General features: G+C 31.0%; 1 protein-coding gene and 1 pseudogene across 4 annotated transcripts; both read right to left on the bottom strand.

Annotated features, from left to right (window-relative positions):
* Positions 1-908: 908 nt before the first annotated feature.
* Positions 909-7,289, bottom strand: LOC142520128 (uncharacterized). Of its 4 annotated transcripts, none has more exons than XM_075623116.1 (8): positions 7,002-7,289; positions 6,681-6,767; positions 5,663-5,706; positions 5,006-5,496; positions 4,029-4,183; positions 3,485-3,682; positions 2,083-3,379; positions 909-1,961 (listed from the first exon to the last, which is right to left on the bottom strand). In XM_075623116.1, the coding sequence occupies exons 3-7, from the start codon at positions 5,677-5,679 to the stop codon at positions 2,120-2,122; spliced, it is 2,121 nt and encodes a 706-aa protein (XP_075479231.1). In that variant the 5' UTR covers positions 5,680-5,706; positions 6,681-6,767; positions 7,002-7,289; the 3' UTR covers positions 909-1,961; positions 2,083-2,119. The 4 variants fall into 4 exon arrangements, with proteins under 4 accessions (XP_075479231.1, XP_075479232.1, XP_075479233.1 ...); XM_075623117.1 differs by having other exon boundaries at positions 909-1,918; XM_075623118.1 differs by having other exon boundaries at positions 909-1,912.
* A 9,405-nt stretch (positions 7,290-16,694) lies between these two features.
* LOC142521307 (uncharacterized) lies at positions 16,695-20,028 on the bottom strand (annotated as a pseudogene).
* Between the last annotated feature and the right edge of the window lie 2,650 nt (positions 20,029-22,678).

The following is a 22,678-nucleotide window of genomic DNA, read 5'->3' as shown; positions in this document are numbered from 1 at the left end:
AAACTAATATAGAACCATATCATCCAGTATAGTTTGATACACTGAATAAGAAAGATTGATAAATAATCATCTTTATCCTACGTTTGATACCTTTTTAGAAAGTCATTGATAATACCATGAGCCTGTGATAAATAATTTTATACAAAGATAAAATATCCCTTTTGTGAGATGTGATGATTTTAATTTATTGATAAAAAACATCTCAAATGACTTAATTGCCCTCAATATATAAAAATCATAAACCCTATCGTTCTCTCATTTCACCAACCCATCAAATAAATATTTTTATTTATTTTTATATATTATATAATATGATAATTATATAAATGAACTCGAGATAATTATATAAATGATTTTTATAAATCTCAATAAAATTATTAATATCACTCGATTAACTTTAAAAATTGATATTTGACTTGACTCACAAAATCAATGGCTCAATTATCATATTATATAATGTATAAAATTAGGTAAAAATAAATAAATCATGCAAGTAATGTGGACACATGAACAGATAAGAAATATGAATTCAAGCAACAACTTTGAAATTATAAAATTTATTATGATAAAGTTAATTTTGTCATTACAATCTAATATATAAATTTAATCACTTTATTAAAATCATACCAAACATTAAATATAATATCCTACATCATATTTATCCTTAACTTATCCTTATATTATTATCACATGTTTATCCTATCACTGTGTACCAAATTATGTGCAAATGGACATTCCATCCAGGGATATAGATTAAACATACATCGGGAAACATGCATTTTAGTGCGAAAAAACATTCTATTTAAATCAACAATAACTCCTTCAAAGATCATGGCGTTCCCAGTAGACCAACTGATGTAATAAACAGTAGCCGATAAAGCAAACAATCTGGCCTTTGTAATCTTGGCTTCTTGAACCACTTCAATGCGCGACGACTATAGCCTTATAGTCGTCGCGGAATAACTTAGGAAAGCACAAACTCTCCCCCATAAGCATTTGCTAAAAACACACTCAAAGAAGAGATGATCCAAGCTATGAATACCTGAATCCCAAAGATTGCAACCCTTTTCTAAGACAGAGGGAAGACGATCCAGAGTGGCAAGACGTCCCTGCACACATAGCCATCGTGTGAAGGCATGCTTGGGTAAAATATAGGGGGCCTGAAATACTGATAAGCACGATTAGCACTAGTAGAGGCGTTCAAGAACAAAGAATCTAGAGTCGTTGCCGCATGAGATGGAGAATCAGCTTTCACCAAAATTTCATCTCAAATCAGAAGAACCCGCTTAATTAGAGGAGAGTCCAAATGTTTCATAGTCCCAGTCCAAATGTCGCATCTCGATAAGTGAAGATGGTGAATCCACTTGATCCAAAGAGATTGTTTATTGAATATCCCAAAGAACTTTGGGGACTAAAGATTTGTTCCTGACTTCTAAGATCACGAACCTCAACACCTCCTTTCGTCTCTTTTGTGATCCACGTCCTTGATGCTTCCGTGTGAATTCAATTGCAGTAGACACATGACGTTCGAACTACTTCCTGACTTCAGGATTATTTAGTGAGTTCCAAAGATCCATTTCCTACTGTTTGCCACAGACTCAACCCTTTCAATTGCATGTTTTTGCTCTCAACTCCCCCCTCAAATATTACCCAAATCAACCTGTATCTATGCACCAGTTAGAATATCGCATACTTGATATGCACAGAAGGATTGGTAACTGGATTACTCTTACGATGGCAAACATATCTCCAAGACAGCCAAATTTCTTCAAACCTGGCACAGTCATAAACCAGTCGGCCACCACAGCTAAGCATTCTCTCTTCAATCCACCAACGGCACCATGCAACCTCGACCGTTCTATTGATAGTGTTTCAACAATTGCTTGCTTGTGGCAATGCATCCTCAGGATTACTGCAACTGTGTTGTGCTCTCTACTTTATAAGATAACAATATCAGGCAACTAAATGAATTTAAAGGGAAAAGAAGTTAGAAAGTGTTACTGTTGACTCATGAAACACATATAACATCCAATAATTGACTCCAAGTTACAACTAGATACAAGTGACATTTCTATAGCATACCAGAAATACCGTAAGAAAACACAATATCAGCAGCTTGTTAACCGATCCTCTGCCTCTTCTGAACATCAAAATCGCAAAAACCCATAACCCTCTTTCTTACTCGAGATACCCACATCGTGAGACCCACAGCCGCAAAGAATCGGATACTGCCGGCATTACATCGTTGAACAGAATGTGATTTAGTGTGAGTTTTAGAATTTTTATTGTTATGATGGTAAAATAGAGATATCAGCTCATTGTCATCAGAATGTTCAAATAAATCATTTAGATCAGTTAATCGGTCGCTTGAGGCCTGTTCAGGGACTGTCAAAGATGGGTCACTTGAGGCCTGATAACCAAGAGCAATCACTGAAGAACTTGGTCCCTGATCATGGAGAGACAAAGATGCATCATGCAAGGCATGTTTAGAACCAAGAGCAAATAGTGAAGAACTCTGGCCTTGATCCCAGACAGTCGAATCTGAATCGCATGAGGCTTGATAAGAACCAAGAGCAATCAATGAGTAAATTGGGCCTTGATCAGGGACAGTAAAAGATGGATCACATAAGGCCTGATTCGAACCAAGATCGTTCAGAGGATAAATTGGCCCCTGATCAGGGAGAGTCAAAGTTGAATGATATAAGGCCTGGTACAAGCCAAGATCAATTGGTGAATAAATTGGCTGATCAGGGGCAATCACAGATGGATCACATAAGGCCTGACAAGAACCAGGAGGAATCAGTGAATAACTTGGACCATTATAAGGGACAATCAAAGATGGATCACAAAACCTCTGATTAGAACCAAGAGGAATCAGTGAAGAACTTGGGCCCTGATCAGGGACAATCAAAGATGGATCGCACAACGCCTGATTAGAACCAAGAGGAATCAGCGAAGAACTTGGGCCCTGATCAGGGACAGCCAAAGATGGATCACATAAGGCTTGATTAAAACCAAGAGCAAACGGTAAAGAACTTGGGCCCTGATGAGGGACGGTCAAAGATGGATCACCTAAGGCTTGATCATAACCAAGAGCACTCGTTGTAGAACTAGGGCCCTGATCAGGCACTGGCAAAGATGGATCACATATTTGTTGCATTCTTTCTGAGACAATCAAGCTAACATTGTTTGAAGGACACATAGAAGGACCGGTATCTGGTTCTATCGGAGCATATTCATCATCACGTACAGAGTTTGTGGCAACACAAATGTCACAGGATTCATAAGGAAATTGTTGCACAAGAGAAGTTTCATCATCAACAGAAGTTATGTCCTTTCCATTTTGAAGTGCAAGTAAAAACAACTCCCGTGCATTTGCCTATTAGAAAACAAATATAAGTAAATTAGTAAAAAACATGACCACTTTCCTCATTTAATAAAACCTTTTAAATAAGATGAAATATTATATATCATAAAAGAATACCTGTTCGACTTCACATAGATTGTCAAGACGAACATAATGAGAGTCGCGGATTATCCCCAGCAGTTGGGGCACAACATCAAAAGCCACAATATAATTAAATTTAGTAGGAGAGCGATATAAAGAAATCTTTTTATCATCAATATTGCACGTTCGAGCATGTTCCACTGTGGCCTTCCACTCCTTAGAACATCCGAAAACCTGTAGATATTGCACAAGATTTATGCGGATCATGCTAAGCAATGTAGACAGTTCAGATGCACAAAACTTCCTTTGAAAAGGAAAGCGAGAGAGAATAAAGATACCGACTTTATGAACTCAAAATGTCATGTATTTTCCTTTTTCATAAATCATGATTGCAAGTTATAGAAGACTAAACTTCAAAAAGGAGTATTAATGGAGTACTGATTGTTAGACTACATTTAGCTGACTAATATCCTAGGAGCCTATACTCGATAATGTACAACAACAGGCAAAAGGAAATGCATTTATAATTTATTTATTCTAGAAAGTATGATGAAGAAAAGGATAGTACAGAGGTACTTACTCGTTTTAGCTTCTGAGGATCAGCAGAGAGTGAAAACAGAAAATCTCGTACTGTCTTAATGTTTTCCTTGGACAGGTGCTTGCAGCGTTCCTTGCCAATTTTTTCCAATCTCCAAACCTCATCTGAAAGAAATGGTGGATGATGCTTTCCATACACTGAAAACAGGACACAGGAGTTATACTATGTTCCAACAGCTGTCTTCTTTAAATGTGGCCTGCTACGGTTGATAGTGTTTGTAATTGGACAACTATCTAAAATACACTTCAATTACTGCAGGGGACCATAACAGAATACTGGTAACACAAATCATACAGAAGTTGCGAAAAGGAATGCCCATCAAGAGAAAATGATTGTTAGCCAAACTAACAATATATTGTCTTCTTTCATATTTAACTTACCCGTGACACAGGGCTTTCAATATAACGTAAAAATTGAGGACAGAGAAAATAAATGGAAAAAAGCGGAAGTGACTAAAGGGAAATAGAAAGAAAACTGGGAAAAAAAAAGACACAGATCATGTTGGCAATAACTCCCGACGCCCATTATAAAACTTTCGATGGCTCCAACATATTTGATTATGACCAGGTGAGCTCACCCAACATACATTCTAAAAATGTCTGTTACTGGAAACAGTACTTAATAACATATAAGGAATTTCAGGAAAATCAGGGACAACAAGAAAGCTATAAAGAACAACAAGCTGACAAGCAAAGCATATATGCCGCGTTGATAAACCTCTACTTGCCGGAAATCCTAATAAATGGAGTAGGGATAGGAATCATATCAGCTTCTGCATCCATTTGCCAACTACACTTTCATTTTGCGTAACAGTATTGCTACTAACTCCATATGGTTCTAATGTGAAAACATGTAAACCACCCTAAACATCCAGATTGAGTCTACAACTCACAATTATGCAATATGAAACTCTTAAAATGAAAAGACAATAGCAAGAAAATAAAGTGAGAGCGATTTACATTTTCCTCGGCGGTCTTCGACTGTAAATGACTCCGTCCATGCTTCCTTCACCCTACTCCCATTAGAATTATCTACAAATCTTGCTCCAAGTCGGCAAGAACAGCGCTTCTTCCAGATAGAGCCATGTCCCAACTTGACATCAGATAAGATGGCCACCCCTTCCTTGAGACGCACATACATACCTTTAGCAACATGTGGTTTCTCCTCATCACTTTCCCTAATGATCTTATTATCGAAGTCTTCGGTGCTCCAATTGGGTTCATTGTCATCATCATCTGCCTGAAGAAGTAGTATCTCAACCTTTGCCGAGGCTTCGGGCCCGGAAGTAACTAGTTCCCCTGTCGTATTATTGACAATAGCCAACCTCATGGCAGTGCCTCCTTTTCCTTCAATCTCCTTGCCAGTCAGAACAGGAAGAGAAACTTCATCTAAAAACTTCAGCTGTAAAGTTCTGTTTTCAGTGGACATAGTTGCTTCATGTGTACGGTTCCTAAAGAAGTACAAAGACGTATAATGAGATATAATGGTTACAATCACATCAGCATGCACACATGTCTTCCTATGTTACCAGTCTCACATAGTATATGTATTCCAGTTAGACAATTTTCAGTTGAAATATTTATAAAGTGAATAACTCATCAAATAACTATGCTCACCCAATGCCATGAGTCATAACTGCAGATTGAATTTCTTCTTTCACCTGGAAAAGAAGAGTGGGGTCAGGACCAGTAAATCTAAGGGCTGAAAGAAATTTCTAACTTACGAGTAGACTAATCAATGATATCTCATTCAACAGTATGCCCTATTGTGCAGAGTGATAAATTTTCAATAATTCTACTTGAGTTTTTCTTCTTTTTTCTCTAAATTAAATTACAGCTTAAATGATTAAGCCTATCATACATCAAAGAAAAATTTTCTCAAAAGAAGGAAAGGAGATTATAGAAGGTTAAGAAAAATTATAAATCTTCATGAATAAGATCAAATCACATTTGGATGAAAGGATTTAGAAGTACATGACTTCAAATCATTAATAAAAATCCACTTAACTAGTTCAGGCAATTTTCCAACCGATAGATCTGAAATCCTTCATTTTAATTGTTTTTTAGTTACCTATTTAATGAAATAATCCACTCATCCAAATTTATCCATCAAATAAAATTCATTAATTCAAATACAATTGAAAAGACATCTCTAACCAACAATATATTTTTCACATATATAATTATTTTTTATAAATAAATTTACTTATATTAATATCGTTTTAAAGTAAAGCTAATAACAAATTTGGATCTTTCTGAAAAATAGGAGGTTCCTTGTCCAAAATCTACCAAGGTTTCATAACAAATTTAAAATAAATACATACAATATTTTTCAAATAATTGAAGTGATTAGACCCAAAAAAAAAACCCGAAAATATATAAAAAATGATTTGCCGTTGGCGCTGTCCTGGTGTCACATGCCCTCAAAGGATCGAGCCATTTTACAAATAGTTATAAAATCTATAATACCAAGAAGAAGAAGAAGAACAACAACAACAACAACAAACAACAAGAGGCGGAACGATGAATTAAAAAACCACATAAATGCATAGATACATAATGAGAAACTAAACACACAAACAATCACTTAAGCATTTTGTAATTAACTAGAAGTTGGAATAAGATATCTACTCACAACTTTACTAATCAAATCTTCATAATGGGCAGAATGAGTCTATGGAAAGTATTTATCACCACCACTTCCATCTCCTTTTCCATCATCCTGAAAATTAACCAACAAATGAAAAGAAAAGGGAAAGACCAAAAAGGGGAGAATATTGGTCTGGTCAATATCAAAGAATATATCCACAATCAATCATAAAACACAAATTCAAAGCAAAGAAGCACAACCCATTACCGCTTCCCAATTCAAAACACCAAATTCAGAGGGAAAACACCCAAAGAATCAAAAAAAAAAAGTACCCAAAGAAGCAATTTTTTTGTTCAATATACTCACTTTCTCAAAGCTAAAACTAATTGCCCATCAATCTCTGAACTCCCCGGCAGCTCATTCCCACTGTTGCTGGCGCCTTCCATCGGTAGATTCATCAACGTTTTCTCCTTCCCACCACCCAACTCTTACAAAAATATGTCTGATACAACTGAAGAATTTTCGAGGAATGTGGCGCATTTATAGAACCAAAGGGACTCTCTCCCGTAATAGCGTGTCATTAAAAAGTTTTTTTTAATAACTATTATACACTCCTCCACATGGATGTTGTGGAGTCTTTCGTATGCCTTGATCACAAACACCACAAAACATAGATTTCAAAGCATATAGTTTAATCGGATTAAATTTGTCTAACCATGATTTCATAATCATTTCACAGTAATTCAGATGATATTAAAATTTGAACCGGTTATATGAGGCGGTTTCACGAATCTTTATAGACAGGTCAGCTCTACCGATATTCGTTCACACTAAACAGTAATACTCTTAGCATAAAAAATAATATTTTTTCATGGATGATCCAAATAAGATATATGTCCTTACAAAATACGATCCGTGAGATCGTCTCACACAAATTATTACCCTAAATTTTTTGCTGCGCATATATTTTAAAAAATGTAAAGGGTCCCAAACTAGCGTGTGAAAGAGCACTTTTCTACACTCTCCAACATTGAACTTGTGGTTGTGGTCTTGTGGAGGCTTGGCTTTGATTTATTTCTCTTTCACCCCCATGAAGTTCAAGATTTTTATTTCTGACATAATGAATCTACAATGAGAAAAACTTATTATTTATCTTCCAACAGATTAACATTATTTGTAGGTTTTTGTATTAGTCGGAAATTTATTCAGTGAATACATGGCTCAATCGCTGCTCGATGCTGTCGTTCCAGTAATTCGAGAATTTTACGACAACTATAGTGGATATAACTGTCTAAAAGTTGGCGGATTGAGAAAACCACAACTCGAGTTGCGAGTTAAGCGGGCCAACCTGTCAAAAATAAAACTACCAAATTTATTTTTCTCGAAAAAATCATACATAAATTACTATAAATAATATATCTTTCAAAATTCATCAACCAATAACCATATATTTATCATTATAAAAAATATCAATATTTCAAAATTCATCAATTATACATCAGAAATTATAAATAATATAATTCTTTTAAATTTCATTAAATATAATAACTATTATAAACAATATAAATCGTTCGAAACACTATCAAGTATCTATAAATCATTTCAAAACACATCAACAATACATAAACTCTTAAAATCATATAATTTTAAAAATGAATAAAAACTCATGACCGACCCTCGACCCAAATGGGTTGGACCGTCTAGGCCCGCTTTCAAACGAGTCATTGATAGTAACATAACCTGCCTATTTTTCATGACGAAACTGGTTGACGATTTGACTTGTTTTGACCGGTGTTCTAAAAAACTTGATTAATAAATACCTCGTTTAAGCTTGAAGCTTCGTTAAAATGCTTTGCTTTAGCAACACGGCAAAAAAAAAGCGTCAAACATAGGTTGGTCATATTAAACGTCATTAAATATGTTTAAGTGCGACTTTTTAAAAACGAAATTGATGAATAAGGGAAAAAAAAGAACACGAAATAGTGATTTTATTAGTAAGTGATGTTGGCAATATACAATCATGCTTAATAATGATTAAACACAACTTTTCTTTTTAAAGAAATATTGATGAATAAGAAAAAGAGAAACATGAAATAGAAATTTTACTAGCAAATAATGCTAGCAATGTATAATCTTTGATAGTTAAGTGTATCGATGATGAATACACGATAGATATTTATACTTTATAACCAACAAGGATATCAATGCTAATGTTTTAAAATAGTTAACTTAAATTGAGTTTATATTTGATGAAACAAGAAATGAAACGAATGATAGAATAAATTGAATTAGAATCAAACAAAAAATTAATGCATTACAATTGAATTTATTATATTTGTATTAGTTACTTAATTAAATGTTTTGAGATAATTAAATTATACTTTAAATTTAAAACATTTTTTAACGCATAAGCTCGTATTAATCCCACTTAAATTTAAAAGCTTAAAGCTTGACTCCCCACTTCACATTTTTTAGAACCTTGATTTTCAATGCTCTCACAAAATTTATCATAAAAAGGTTTATAGAATCATTTATATATATATAAACCATATTTATATATGTACAAACCAATAAGGTGACACTCATCTATTTGATATGATGAAACATATTAAAATTTTATATTCAACATATGAGTGTCACATAATCGGTGAATACAAAGATGAACACAGTTGATGAACAACATAAAAAAATGATATATATACACTCACACACACACACACACACACATTAACACAAAGACAAAAACTCAGACGTATTTTCGATCCAACTCGGCCTATTAAAATATTTAATGTCTAAATTATTATTTTACACTACAAAAATAACATTTTTTGTTAGTTATGTTACGAAGAAATAGTGTAATATATGATGATCTGAGTGAAAATGTAATTATGACTTTTTATTTCAAAAATATTACATTTTCATTAGAGTTATGAACCGATTGAAATGTTTCACATATATAAATCTTGAAACCGTTGCAAATGAGATCTAATAATATATTATTCTATTGTTATAAAGGATGGATTCCATTTTTGTATCTCTTGTTGAATAATGGATTTACCCATTTTTCCATCACGAAATAGACATGCATTACTAATTTCATTAAAAATATTAATTATTAACAGGTGTCAATTGAGTAATTTAATTCAGACATTTGGAAAGCCAATACAAAAAAAAATTAATGAAAAAAAGAGGTTAATTTCAGTGTCATTTAAATATAAGATCTTTATTTTTAGCGTAATTTTTTGAACGAAATTAAATTTATAATTGATTTTAATACTTCATATTGATAATTGATGTAGAATCGAACTTTATTCCTTTAAGTTCTAACGATCAATAAAAAATAAATTGGCACAACTCGTAATGAATTAATCAAATAAATAAATGTAATTTAATTTTTTTAAAATAAATAAATCTATTTATTTAAGAATTATATTAATACTTTTCATTAATATTGAATTTTTAATCACTGATATTTAATAATGAAGGAAAAATTGCATTCGATTTGATTGTACAAGTCCACAATGATTACGCGTGTGTTTATATATATACATACGTCCAAAGTAGTTAAATTATATATATATATATATATATATATATGACGGTCTCACGAATCTTTATCTGTGAGACGTGTTAACTTTACCGATATTCATAATAAAAAGTAATACTTTTTCATGGATGATCCAAATAAGAGATCTGTTTCACAAAATACGACATGTGAGACCGTCTCACTCAAATTTTTGTCTATATATATACACACCCAAAGTGCTTAAATTAATTAATATATAACCAACGACTTGACAATATATATATATATAACGTTGACAAATAACATATACGCGCAATTGCACCGAGTAGCGCTTCTTTCAGAGATTTTTGCAGCGTGTTGAGATTGTCAAATTCGGAAATGTAAATCGTAAGTATTAAATTCAAGCCTTTTTTTGTTGGAAAAAAGAATGTTACAATTGTAATGTTTGCTGAAGTTAATTGTGGTACAATGACAAACATTTAGGAATTAAGAAAGAAAAGCGACTTGGAATATGTGATAAAAAGAAACACATCCATTCCATCGTACTAAAGAAGAAAAAAGAAAAAAAAATGCTTGTTAGCCACCATATTTACACACAAAATTAATTATGAATAAATATATACGTAGGACCGAACGTTTGTCGTTTTACCAAATATTATAGCCGGTAGTAATGATGCAATTCAAATATTTTTTGCACCCAACAATTTTACTCTCGATAATTATGTTCTTTGCTATCAGTGTGAATCGAAACATTGGCCCTGATGTCAATTGTGGGACCGAGCGCTTGTCGCTTCACCAAAAACTATTACTAGTGTTAATGGTGCAACTCAAATCTTTTAAATCGCACAACAGCTCAAGCGCTACGATTCGGTCGCTTTACTAAGCAAAGACAATTATTACACCCAACAATATATAAAAAAGCACCTTAAGAAGAGTTCATTGTTTGTTACATAGGGTATGCAATATCTGATATAATTTTATATCGATGTTCTGAATTCAAATAAAAACATTGATGTTCTCATATAAAATCTATATCTATATAAATATACAGATTGAATTGTGAATTTCCTTTATTATCCTCATTAAAATTGTACTCTAATGACACTTTGTCTTCCTTTTATGTAATTAGTTAATTATTATTAATCCATTCACTAATTATTATTTATTACTCTTTCACTCAATTTCATGGTATGACTACAAATAATATCAAAGTATTTGTTCAACAACTATTGATTCGAATCAATATGTAATAATATTATTTATAAATTTAATTGGTTTTGTGAAAATACCTTACAAATAATAGTAATAGTGTTATACATTCTTTTATTAAAATAAATAATACAAAAAATTTATATTTTAAAAAAATGAAACATTCTTGTATTAAAATAAATAATACAAAAAATTTCAATATATAATAATATTATTTATAAAATTAATTGGTTTTGTGAAAATATCTTACAAATAATAGTAATAGTGTTATACATTCTTTTATTAAAATAAATAATACAAAAAATTTATATTTAACAAAACTGAAACATTCTTTTATTAAAATAAATAATACAAAAAATTTATATTTAAGAAAACATAAAATAAGAAATTATAAATTTATATGTCGAGGTTTAATCTATATCTATATCTATATTTATATACTAATAATCTATATATTTTTAAATTTAAAATTAATTACTTTAATATTTACATTGACACCAAATTCACAGGAAATCACTATCATAAATACATGTTTATTTTTTTTTTGTTTTTCATCTACTCATTTAATAATAATCATTAATATATTTTTATTTTTAAATTTAAAATTAATTACTACGTGTTTTCTTTTTCATATATTCTTTTAATAATAATCATTAATACATTTTTATTTTTAAATTTAAAATTAATTACTTTAATATTTACATTGACATCAAATTCACATAAAATCACTATCATAAATACATGTTTATTTTTTGTTTGTTTTTCATCTATTCATTTAATAATAATCATTAATATATTTTTATTTTTAAATTTAAAATTAATTACTTTAATATTTACATTGACATCAAATTCACATAAAATCACTATCATAAATACATATTTATTTTTTTGTTTTTTTCATCTGTTCATTTAATAATAATCATTAATATATTTTTGTTTTTAAATTTAAAATTATTTACTTTAATATTTACATTGACATCAAATTCACAGAAAATCAATATCATAATATTATAAATTTAAATAAATTGTTAATATTACGAACATTAAGGTAATAATAGGAAAACGAATAGAGATGAGTGTGATTAAATAAAATTAAATTATTAATAAATATTAAGGTCATATAAAACATTTTTTTCCCATTTAGAAGGTAGATATATATAGATTATTTATGTATCAACAAAAATACGTGATTGAGAGAAAATGTTTATATGTAAGTGATTTCATTGCAAACATTTAAGTTATTTAATCAATTTTCAATATATGATGCTAAATACATATTACTAAATAATATATTATCTATTAATTAATCTATTAAATATATGACTTTCATTTGTGATCTTACTATTATATTATTATTATTTTTGTTTTACAATTTGTCATGTTAATGATGTTATTTAAGTCATTTTTTTATCTTAGTTTAATAAGATCATTAATAGTGTATTTAACTCAATCAAACTAATTATTATTTTAATTTACTTTTAAATTTAATTTTAATTACTTAAATTTATATATTGTCGTCAAATAATAATATGAAGACAAAGGGAGAGGAGTCGGACTGAATAAAAATAAATTATTAATAAATATTAATGTCATACAAAATTTCTTTCTCCCATTTAGAATACAAATATTTTCAGACTCTTTATGTGTCAATAGAGATATGTGATTGAGAGAAATGTTTGTCTGTAAGTGATTTCAAACACTGTTTTTAAGTTATTTAGTCAATTTTTTTATAAATACTGCTAAATAAATATTACTAAATAATATGCTCCATTTGATCATTTTTTGTTCTTGCAATGAGAGAAGTTTTTTTACCCTAGCGTTAACATGTTTGATTGTTATATGTCATTTGTATTGATCATGTAATTGTGTCTGGATTGTTTATGTGATTTGGTTGTTTGCACAAAGAAAAGAGAAACAAAATCAAATATCCAACAAAAATGGTTATTTTTCAATTTTTTATTGTTGAGATATTTTGTTAATTTTTAAACACATAATGCATGTTTTCTGTTTGCTTAGATTACTTAGTTTGAAGTGACTTACAAAATATTAAAAAAATTGAAATATTTCTTCGTTTTTACCTTATGTCTCAGAATATCAAGAGATAATATTTTTTATTTATTGGGGCAAATGTATTTCCAAACTTCTGTCTATAAATCAATATTTAATTTTTTTACGACATTATTATATTCTCTAATCAATTTTTTTTACTTAGATTGATAGAAGGCATTTTAATTTGAGTTTTTATTTTCTTGCTTATATTATTTTTGTAATATTATTTATTATGAAAATAATTGGTGAACTACAAAATTTGGTAGGTCTAAGAGTCCTCTGATGAACGACAAATATGGATAAATTATTAAAATATATAATATCCAGTAGATTTTTGGCATGCGATTTTGTTCTAATTCAATGATTATGCATGATTCTAAATTTTAATTATATCACAAGTAACGCATGTTTTGTTGTTGCTATATATATTTTGTCAATAGTATAATATTTTTCTATGGTTTAAGAAAAATTGTGTGACTTTGAATTATATTTTTACGTCTGCTTTTCTAAATGGTTTTATTATGATTTCAAGGCACCATTTTTCATTTGTGTTTTTTTAAAGAAGTGGAATGAATATCTATAAAACGATGACATTAATAAGGTGTCTTCTCTTTATTTGAAAAAAATATTGGAAAATTTATACAAATTGTGAATAATATGAGTTAATATTTAATTTGAGAGTGATTTATCCTTTTTATTGCTCGTATATACTTCAATTTCTTTGTTATTGTACTAAATAAATTATTTTTAAACTTTGAGTTATCATTTTTTTTATCGAGGTTGTTTGTGTTATGGTTTTTTTATTCGTTTTGGTTAGTATTGTTGGCGGTAATTGATTTTTCTGATTTATATGATGTGTCTTGTTGTTTATATAAAAATAAGTATGAAAGTATATCAATCAAAGCCACGTATTTTGGGTCTTCTGTTCTACGAAGAGAATAATAAATGGTTTCTGTAAATTATATAATTTCTTGGTTTTTCATATATATAGTCTACGAAATGCGTCAAATTTTGAACAAAAAAGTTAAGACAAACATAGTGGATGAAAAAAAAAAGACATGTTAAATAAAAAAAATAATGTTGTGTATTACTATGTTGGGTGCAATAATTGTCCCTGCTTGGTAGAGCCGTCGAACCGTGGTGCTTGAGCTGCTGTGCGGTTTAAAAGATTTGAGTTGCACCATTACTACTAGCTATAGCTTTGGTAAAGCGGCAAGCGCTCGGCCCTACAATTGGTATCAGAGTCAAGGTCACGGGTTCGATTCCCATTGATTGCAAGGAGTGCAATTATTGGGAGGGATATTGTCGGGTGCAATAATTGTCCCTGCTTGGTAGAGCGGCCGAACCGTGGTGCTTGAGCTGTGGTGCGGTTTAAAAGATTTGAGTTGCACCATTACTACTATCTATAGATTTTGGTAAAGCGGCAAGCGCGGTCCTATATACTATGTCCTAATTTCTGTATGATATAATTCAAGCATATTTTTTTTATAGATATTTGAAATTAAGTCCAACTAAGTAACATGAAACATATATATATATATTAAATCATATTTAAAGCGAAATATTAAGATCAAGAATGATTCAGATTTAAATTTAAACGAAGCACAATGAAGAAGAAATTGAAGAATTATATGTGTACGTTAAGTGTTATATATTGATTATGTTGTTACTTCATGGTTGTGCGACATATGGATGTCATATAAAATATCAATATTTCTCAATAAAATAGTTTTCAAAAAGAAAAAATTCTTCATTCAGAAAAAGAAATACATAAAAAACAAATTGTGCATAATTCTCATTCTATTTATAATGGTATGAGAACAATTCTAAAGCTTTGTTGACACAATATAATAGATCAATTTTGTGCATTTTATTGAGACATTAAGCCAGTTTCACTTTATTTCCTCCAATATTATCTCGATATATTTCGATGTGACTACGAGATTGTTTTTGTCTATTTTTTTAGTCAAAGTGTCTAACCTGCTAATTCATAACATATATGATGGTAGCATAGAAAACTCCTCGTCAAATAAATTCACTTAGCCAACTATTGAAATTCAAATAAAATTCTACAATATTTCATCAAATTAATTTTGACTATCATAAAATGCTCATGAAATCTATATGGTTATATCATTAGATGTGATATTGAATAAGACAAATACTTTGACATATATTTGAATGATATCTCATATGCATATCTTAATTACATTATTCGTATCTCTTCTCAAGATTTTTAAAATACAATAATTAATTTTGTATATCGTTCCACAAGATATAAAATATTATAAAACAAAATATACACCCGATAGAAGAAAATTTGTTTTGTTTCAATGAATAATACAATATTATGCGCAACAAATGAGATTGAAACTATATCATCCTTATGACATGATGCACGCAATCATTATTTCAAAGCTTTCAAAAAAATGACGATCAATATGACTTTCTTGAATTGCGTCAAATTAAATGAGGACAAAATTTTAAAATATAGCCATTTGAAGAGATTTCAAGTATTTTTCTCACAATGATTGAGAAATAGTTGTTAGAAATTTATTAACCTTATAGCTATATGTTTATAATATTGATACTAAATATATAAAAATGATATCACAAATATCACAATATTTGAAGAAGGTGCAACACCATTCATTGATTTTGTTGTTGAAGAATATATAAGTTATACATACTTTTAGTCACAGTGAAAACTTATCGCGAGTAAAAGCATTTTTTCTTAGGATTCATAGTTGATGATTGTCAAAAGCTGAAAAATCATTTAACAACAAAAAAGATAGTCGGAAAAATAAGATTATCAGATAAAAACAATGTAGAAAACCGAAAAAATGTCGTGATAAAGAAGCAAACTATGAGCATGTCAGATCCCGGATAAGGATTGTAAATAACATAATATATGTTAAAGACGATCAGATACTTGCTGAACATACCAAAATAGTTATATGCATATTATAACAAACTACGACAAAGAGTTGTTGAGTTCTCAAAATCAACCAAGAAGCATATTAGGAAAGTGTTTCGAGTGGATAAGATAATTTCTCTTATTCATATACCGTCTATGGTCATGATTTTTTATTTTTTATGGCTTAGTTTGTTTCAGTTGATAAATGTTATTAGCCAAGTTTTAATTCATTTAAATATTATCAAAATTTCGTACATATATTTTCAACAGTTTAGGTTGCACGTGCATTTTTCTAGTCGTACAAAATATAGCACACCAGATATAACATAGACTAAGCTCAAGAAGTGTAAATCATTAGTAACTAAACAATTTTTTTATTGAAGAGTCCTTACAGGCCAGTTAAGAAGTTTAGCAGTCTTCGTGCTATCAAATTTTAAGAACAAAGTGCAAATTGACTTTAACACTTTCGATAATACTATTATGCAAATCTTCAATGTATACACACATAGATACATATATATGAATGATCCACTTCAGCAGAGTTGATGAATTTTGCGTTTCTTTCGGGCCGAATTAGCTTCAGAATTCAATGTTTTTCTGATTAAGAACCATCTTGATAAGCAGAAAAACAGCGTTTTCCACTTCCTTGGAGGGTTACAACCTAGAACAACAGCCTCGGATCCAGCTGACACACTCCCAGTTCCATAATTTCTTGCCCCATATACCATACTCCCAATATCGAAATCGTCGGACGTGGTTCCGACATCATGTAAACATAACGGGCCATAATGTACAAACGCAGTCATGTCTGAATCGAGGATTTCCTGATCGAACAATGGATACGGAAATTCGAAATTGTCGGATCCATCGATCATTTTGTAAGCTCCGACGTTGGAGTTTGAAAAAGGATGTCCAATATTGCGAGAACAAATTTTCTGCTTCTTTCGGGCAGGATTAGCTTCAGAATTCAACAATTTTCTGATCAAGAACCATCTTGTTATGCAGAAAAACAGCGTTTTCCACTTCTTTGGACGCTCACTAACTGGAAGAACAGCCTCGGATTCAGCTGACACACTCCCAGTTCCATCTATTCTTGCAGTATACACGACATGTCCAATACCGGAATCAGTAAACATCAAACCATGATCCAAACTAGAGTGCTGACCGAGTGACAAATGGAAATCATCGCTGAATTCAATGTCATCTATACCTAATGAGTCACAACGTGCAAGCGAATCAGTGTCTAAAATGGGGATTCCGTTGATATTGTTGGATTCATCGACCATTTCAGAAGCTCCAGCATCAGTTGTTGTACCAGAATATTGTCCTGGAACGCAAGGATTTGACAGAATGAAAGAAGTTTTTATGGCCGCGAGGTGCTGTTGAAGAGATTCCAGATCATCAAAAGGGAGCACATTTTCCCAGTGCTCAAAAGCAGATAATAACAACTTGTCTGCATCAACCTGCCATAAAAGTTTATTATGGTTAGTTCAATAGGTCGAAAAACGATTTTTGGTTTGGATTTTATTTACAAACATAGCATGAGCTACGGGAGCTATTTGCTCTCCTAGTTTCCTTTGGCTTAAAAGGAGCTAGATGATGCATGCCTTCTTGTTTTTGGACAACATATTGGTATCTGTGTAATAGCCTTCTGAATGCAGCCCTTGCAACCTCCCAAAAATGTCGAAAACTACGCACAAAGTTTCCTGAGAATTTGTGTAGCAGTACATCCTGTTACTCTGACATTTTCGAGCATGATTTTCAGTGGCCATCCACTTCGTTCCCCTCAAACCAACAATCTTCAGATAAAGTCAACAAAATTATAAAGCATCCTCTTGCAACTTTCAGGTAAAAAAAACTGGAAATACAAGGACCAAAAAGTTACATTTTTCAGTTCTTCAGGATTTATCAGGAGCTGGATCAGAAATTTCTCAACTGTATCGATTCCTTTAGCTTGCAGACGCTTGTCTATCATACCACGTCGTTGTATATTTTTCAGTACCCAAAGGTTATCCTCACGACACGGGATCTCATTCTTCTGGGAATCTAAAGACCAGATATTGAAAAGTGTGTTCAAAAACCGAGTATTCCATTTGGTTTAATAACCGTGCTTCTGAGAACAAAGCCAAGGAAACTTACATTTGTTGCGGAAACTCTTGACGACGAAAGATTCAGTCGTTGCTTCTTTTACAGTGATCCCATCAAACTTTTCAGCAATTCTTGCCCCTAACCGGAACTCTGATGGCTTCACTAATTCGGCTGCATAATGTCTCTACTTAACTTTTTTCAGAACACCTTTGCCTCCTTGTAGTGTACACTCATTTACCGTAAGAAGAGGTAGCTTCCCTTCTAATCTCACAATTTTCTCATTGAATTCTTCCCCTGTCCAATCACCAGATCCCTGCCCAAGAACAACTATTTCAACATTTGCAGATGCTACGGGTCCAACATCGACTATGTTTCCTGTGGAACTATCAAGAAGAGAGACTTCAATACAAGTGTTGCCTTCTGCTTTTATCTCATCACCAGTCAAGATTGGCTGAGAAATCTTGTTCGAAAACCGGAGCTCCGTATTTTTCGGCTCCGGGGTCGGAGTTAGATCCTCAAGAATCCTGTGAAGTGGAAACCGTTTCATTATTTTCATCCCAACTTACAATAATCCAAACACAATTTCTCACCTCTTGTTTTCTGTTGCTATCAAAGTCTCAACAATTTGGTTTAGTTGATGTTCGAGCTGATCAATCCGCGCCTCTCTCAACTTCCATTCTTGTTCTATACTTGCCCTTTCCGATTTGTACCCCTCCACCTAGTTGCAGGATCAAAAGTTTCATATGAGGAGAAAAATAAGACTTCAAAATTTTTTCACTTTTGTTCTCATTGAAATTTATACGCTTTAAAAGTTCTTTAATCGACCCATAGATTCTTAGGTTTGAATCAAGAATTGAAAGATCAAGATACAAGTCACAACTCTCCTCTAAAAACCTTTGATGCTAATAATTCAGTTAGTGAAATTATGTACATTGTAACTACTCACAAGTTTAAGAATCGAATCCATCTTGGGCACCATTACCTCTGTCATTATACTGCATAGGAACCAACAAACCAAAATTATGGTCAAATCAAGATCAAGAATCATCTAATATATATACATATGAATCAAACAGAACATTCCATGATACTCTTAAGGAGATTGCTCTGAGAACGAAGCATCTAAACTATCATCGAAGTAATACAACCTCAAAAAATACACATCCACAACCATCAGCAATCAGATTCCCGGCATAATCTTGAACCCATGCACCTACTACTTTACGGGCACAAAAGAAACAAGTACAAAACCACTTTCTAAGATGATGCTTCAGCGACAATTCAAAGTACACAGGCACAACCCATTATAGTTCCAAACCCAAAACACCAAAGTCGGAGGGAAAACACAGAGAAAATCATCAACAAAAGAAAAAAAAGAAGAAGCAATTAAAAGGTCAGTATGCTTACTTTCTTACAGACAAAACCAACTGCCCAACAATATCTGAACTCCCCGCTGGCAGTTCCGACCCACCGTTACCGAAGCCTTCCATTGTTAATCTGAGCTGAATTTGCTGAGATTTTAAAAACTCATAAAAGCGTGTGAAATAGAAAGTCTTTGTTTACCACCCTCGTACACTCCTTGAAATTACTCTTGTGGAGGCCTTGTGAAGCTTTGAAACAATAAAAATACTTCGTCTTTGTGAACATATTTAATAGACTTCACAGTACGAATATCACTGATTTTGAATGATAAATTCTTTAGATATTTTATTACTATTCAAAAGAATTTTTTACTTATGAAATTTTTTATTTTCTATTTTGTAAGACTCTATGCAAGAAATCAAATCTAAGAAAAATGTGAAATATAAAAGACAGAACTGACATAGCAGTTGAGATACACAGAGAGAGACATGCGTAAATTTTGTTGTTGATTGTCGAGGCGTGCAGAAAAACTGAGAAGTGAATATTTCGCGTGATTAACTCACACTGGTTTTGCTGTGTTGCCTAAGATGTTGAAGACACTCGTACAAAGTATTGGTCGAGGAGCTACGTGTGGCTCCGAGTTTTCGGCAATACAATAATTGCATTTATGGTTTTGTAATTGTTCATTTGAAATGCAATTTACTTCATTGACATGTTAAGGAAGATTGTTTTTTTGTAATTTCACTATTATTAGTTTTGTAAATTATTTACAATTTTCTAATGAATATTTTTGCTCTGAAGCACCGCACAAAACTTGTGCATGATTTATTATGTCTTGTTTTAATCTTAAAACTTTATTTGTGTGGTTAACTAATTTATTCTGCTGCATGTCGTGGATAAGATAATTATTAACATTAATTATTTTTTTATGTAAGTTCGAAGAATTAAATTATTTATAATATTTTCATAATATATAGTCGATGCACTATAAAATATAATCCTTAAAATCAAGTATAAGATATTTATGTTATACGAGTCACTATTTTATTTTATTGGAATATCTTAACAACTTGTTATTAAAGTAAGATCCTACAGTTTATAGGCATTTAAACCACCTCATAATTAGATTTAAGAACTAATAAGTTATTTAAAAATTTATCCTTTTTAAAAAAATAAATAAATACACAAAAACTCATATGAGACAAAATCACGAGTTAATTTTGTGAGACGGATCTGCGATTCGACCCGACTTAACTCATGAAAAAATATTAATTTTTAGGTCAAAATTATTACTTTAAATTGTAAATATAGATCGAGTCGACCCCTCTTACAAGATACCTACTCAAATAAATATCATAAACAAAATACCTTATTAGTAAATTTTGGTATCTTGTAGGACCGAACTCTTGACGCTTTACCAAAAGTTATAGTTGGTGATAATGGTGCAACTCAAATAATTTAAATCATATAACAGCTCAAGCGTCACCGTTTCGATTGCTCTTCCTAGCCGAGACAATTGTTGCACACCCAACAATCTCCATCTCAATAATTGCACTCCTTGCAATCAATGAGAATCGGACCCGTAACCTTTGTTTTGATACCTATTGTAGGACCAACCGTTTACCGCTTTGCCAAAAGCTGTAACCATTGGTAATTAATTGTGCAACTCAAAAATTTTAAATCGTACAATAATTCAAACACTTTGTTTCGATTGTTCTATCTAATAAATACAGTTATTACACATCCAACACTTTTTACTGATATATTTAACAAGTCAATGTCAGCTAGGGACATATTTATTAACAATTAACATGACACAGTTTTATATAAAATCTTATATTGGATGTTTCATTATTTTCTTTTATGAGTTGATATACGATCTGCTACAATTGGATTTTGAATCTAAGAAGTCGTCCAAAACCTCAAAATTTGGTGTCAGATAGACTATAAAACATGGCTCACGTTTCACTATAATGCATGTATATTATAGTACAATATCGTACAACGAATTCTTAAATCTTATCATGTAATAATTTATGTTTATGAGCCAGTTATGACATAAATCGGAACGAAGTGTTTATTTAATTCTATTTAATATTGGTTATATTATTGATTGACTTACATAAATTTGTAAGGAGTGATCACGGAACGATTTTGCGATTTTTTTTAAAAAAATTCAAACCGAATTATCATATACGGTCGGTTAGTATTTTGAAAAAATAATCGCGATTTTACATGTAGAATTAGTCTTATGGTTTTGCGCGATTTCAAACGGTTGCGTTCAGTTTACGAATGAAAAAATATTAGAACATATATTCTAATTTATTTGAAAATAACAACAATATAGTGTTTCAAATATAAAATATAGTTCAAATCATACAAAGATAAAAATAGATAAAAAATTATTAAAACTCAAATGACATTTACACAATTTTATTATTTTTTTACTTTCGAACTTCAAACAAAATATCGTAGCAAAAGAAATAAATACTCTATAAAAGACTAATATGAAGAATAATTAAGGAGAAGGTATATTTTATTTGTAAGAATAATAATTTTGAAAAGATTTGAGATATAATGAATGATGATTTCTTTAACTGAATATAAATTATTATAATCATAGGTCAAATATTCTGACAAGCTGTTTAGGTGGTGCGGTTCTTGGCAAAAAAATAACTGAACCGTGTATGTTGTGTGGTTTATGATTATTATTTTTAATCATGGTTTTTATAAAATATTAGAAAAACGGTGCGGTACAATTCGGTTCGGACGATTAATAAATTTTTTTTATCACCCCTATAAATTTTTATTTCGATATGATATGTAATGCATGTATATGTATATATTAATTTGCTTTTATCTCCTCTACACTTCATATATACGACACTCACT

The sequence above is a fragment of the Primulina tabacum genome, chromosome 12 (assembly GCF_025594145.1).
Source record: "Primulina tabacum isolate GXHZ01 chromosome 12, ASM2559414v2, whole genome shotgun sequence".
NCBI lineage: Eukaryota > Viridiplantae > Streptophyta > Magnoliopsida > Lamiales > Gesneriaceae > Primulina > Primulina tabacum.
The sequence above is the reverse complement of the archived record's forward strand: the minus strand, read 5'-3'. Positions and strand labels throughout refer to the sequence as shown.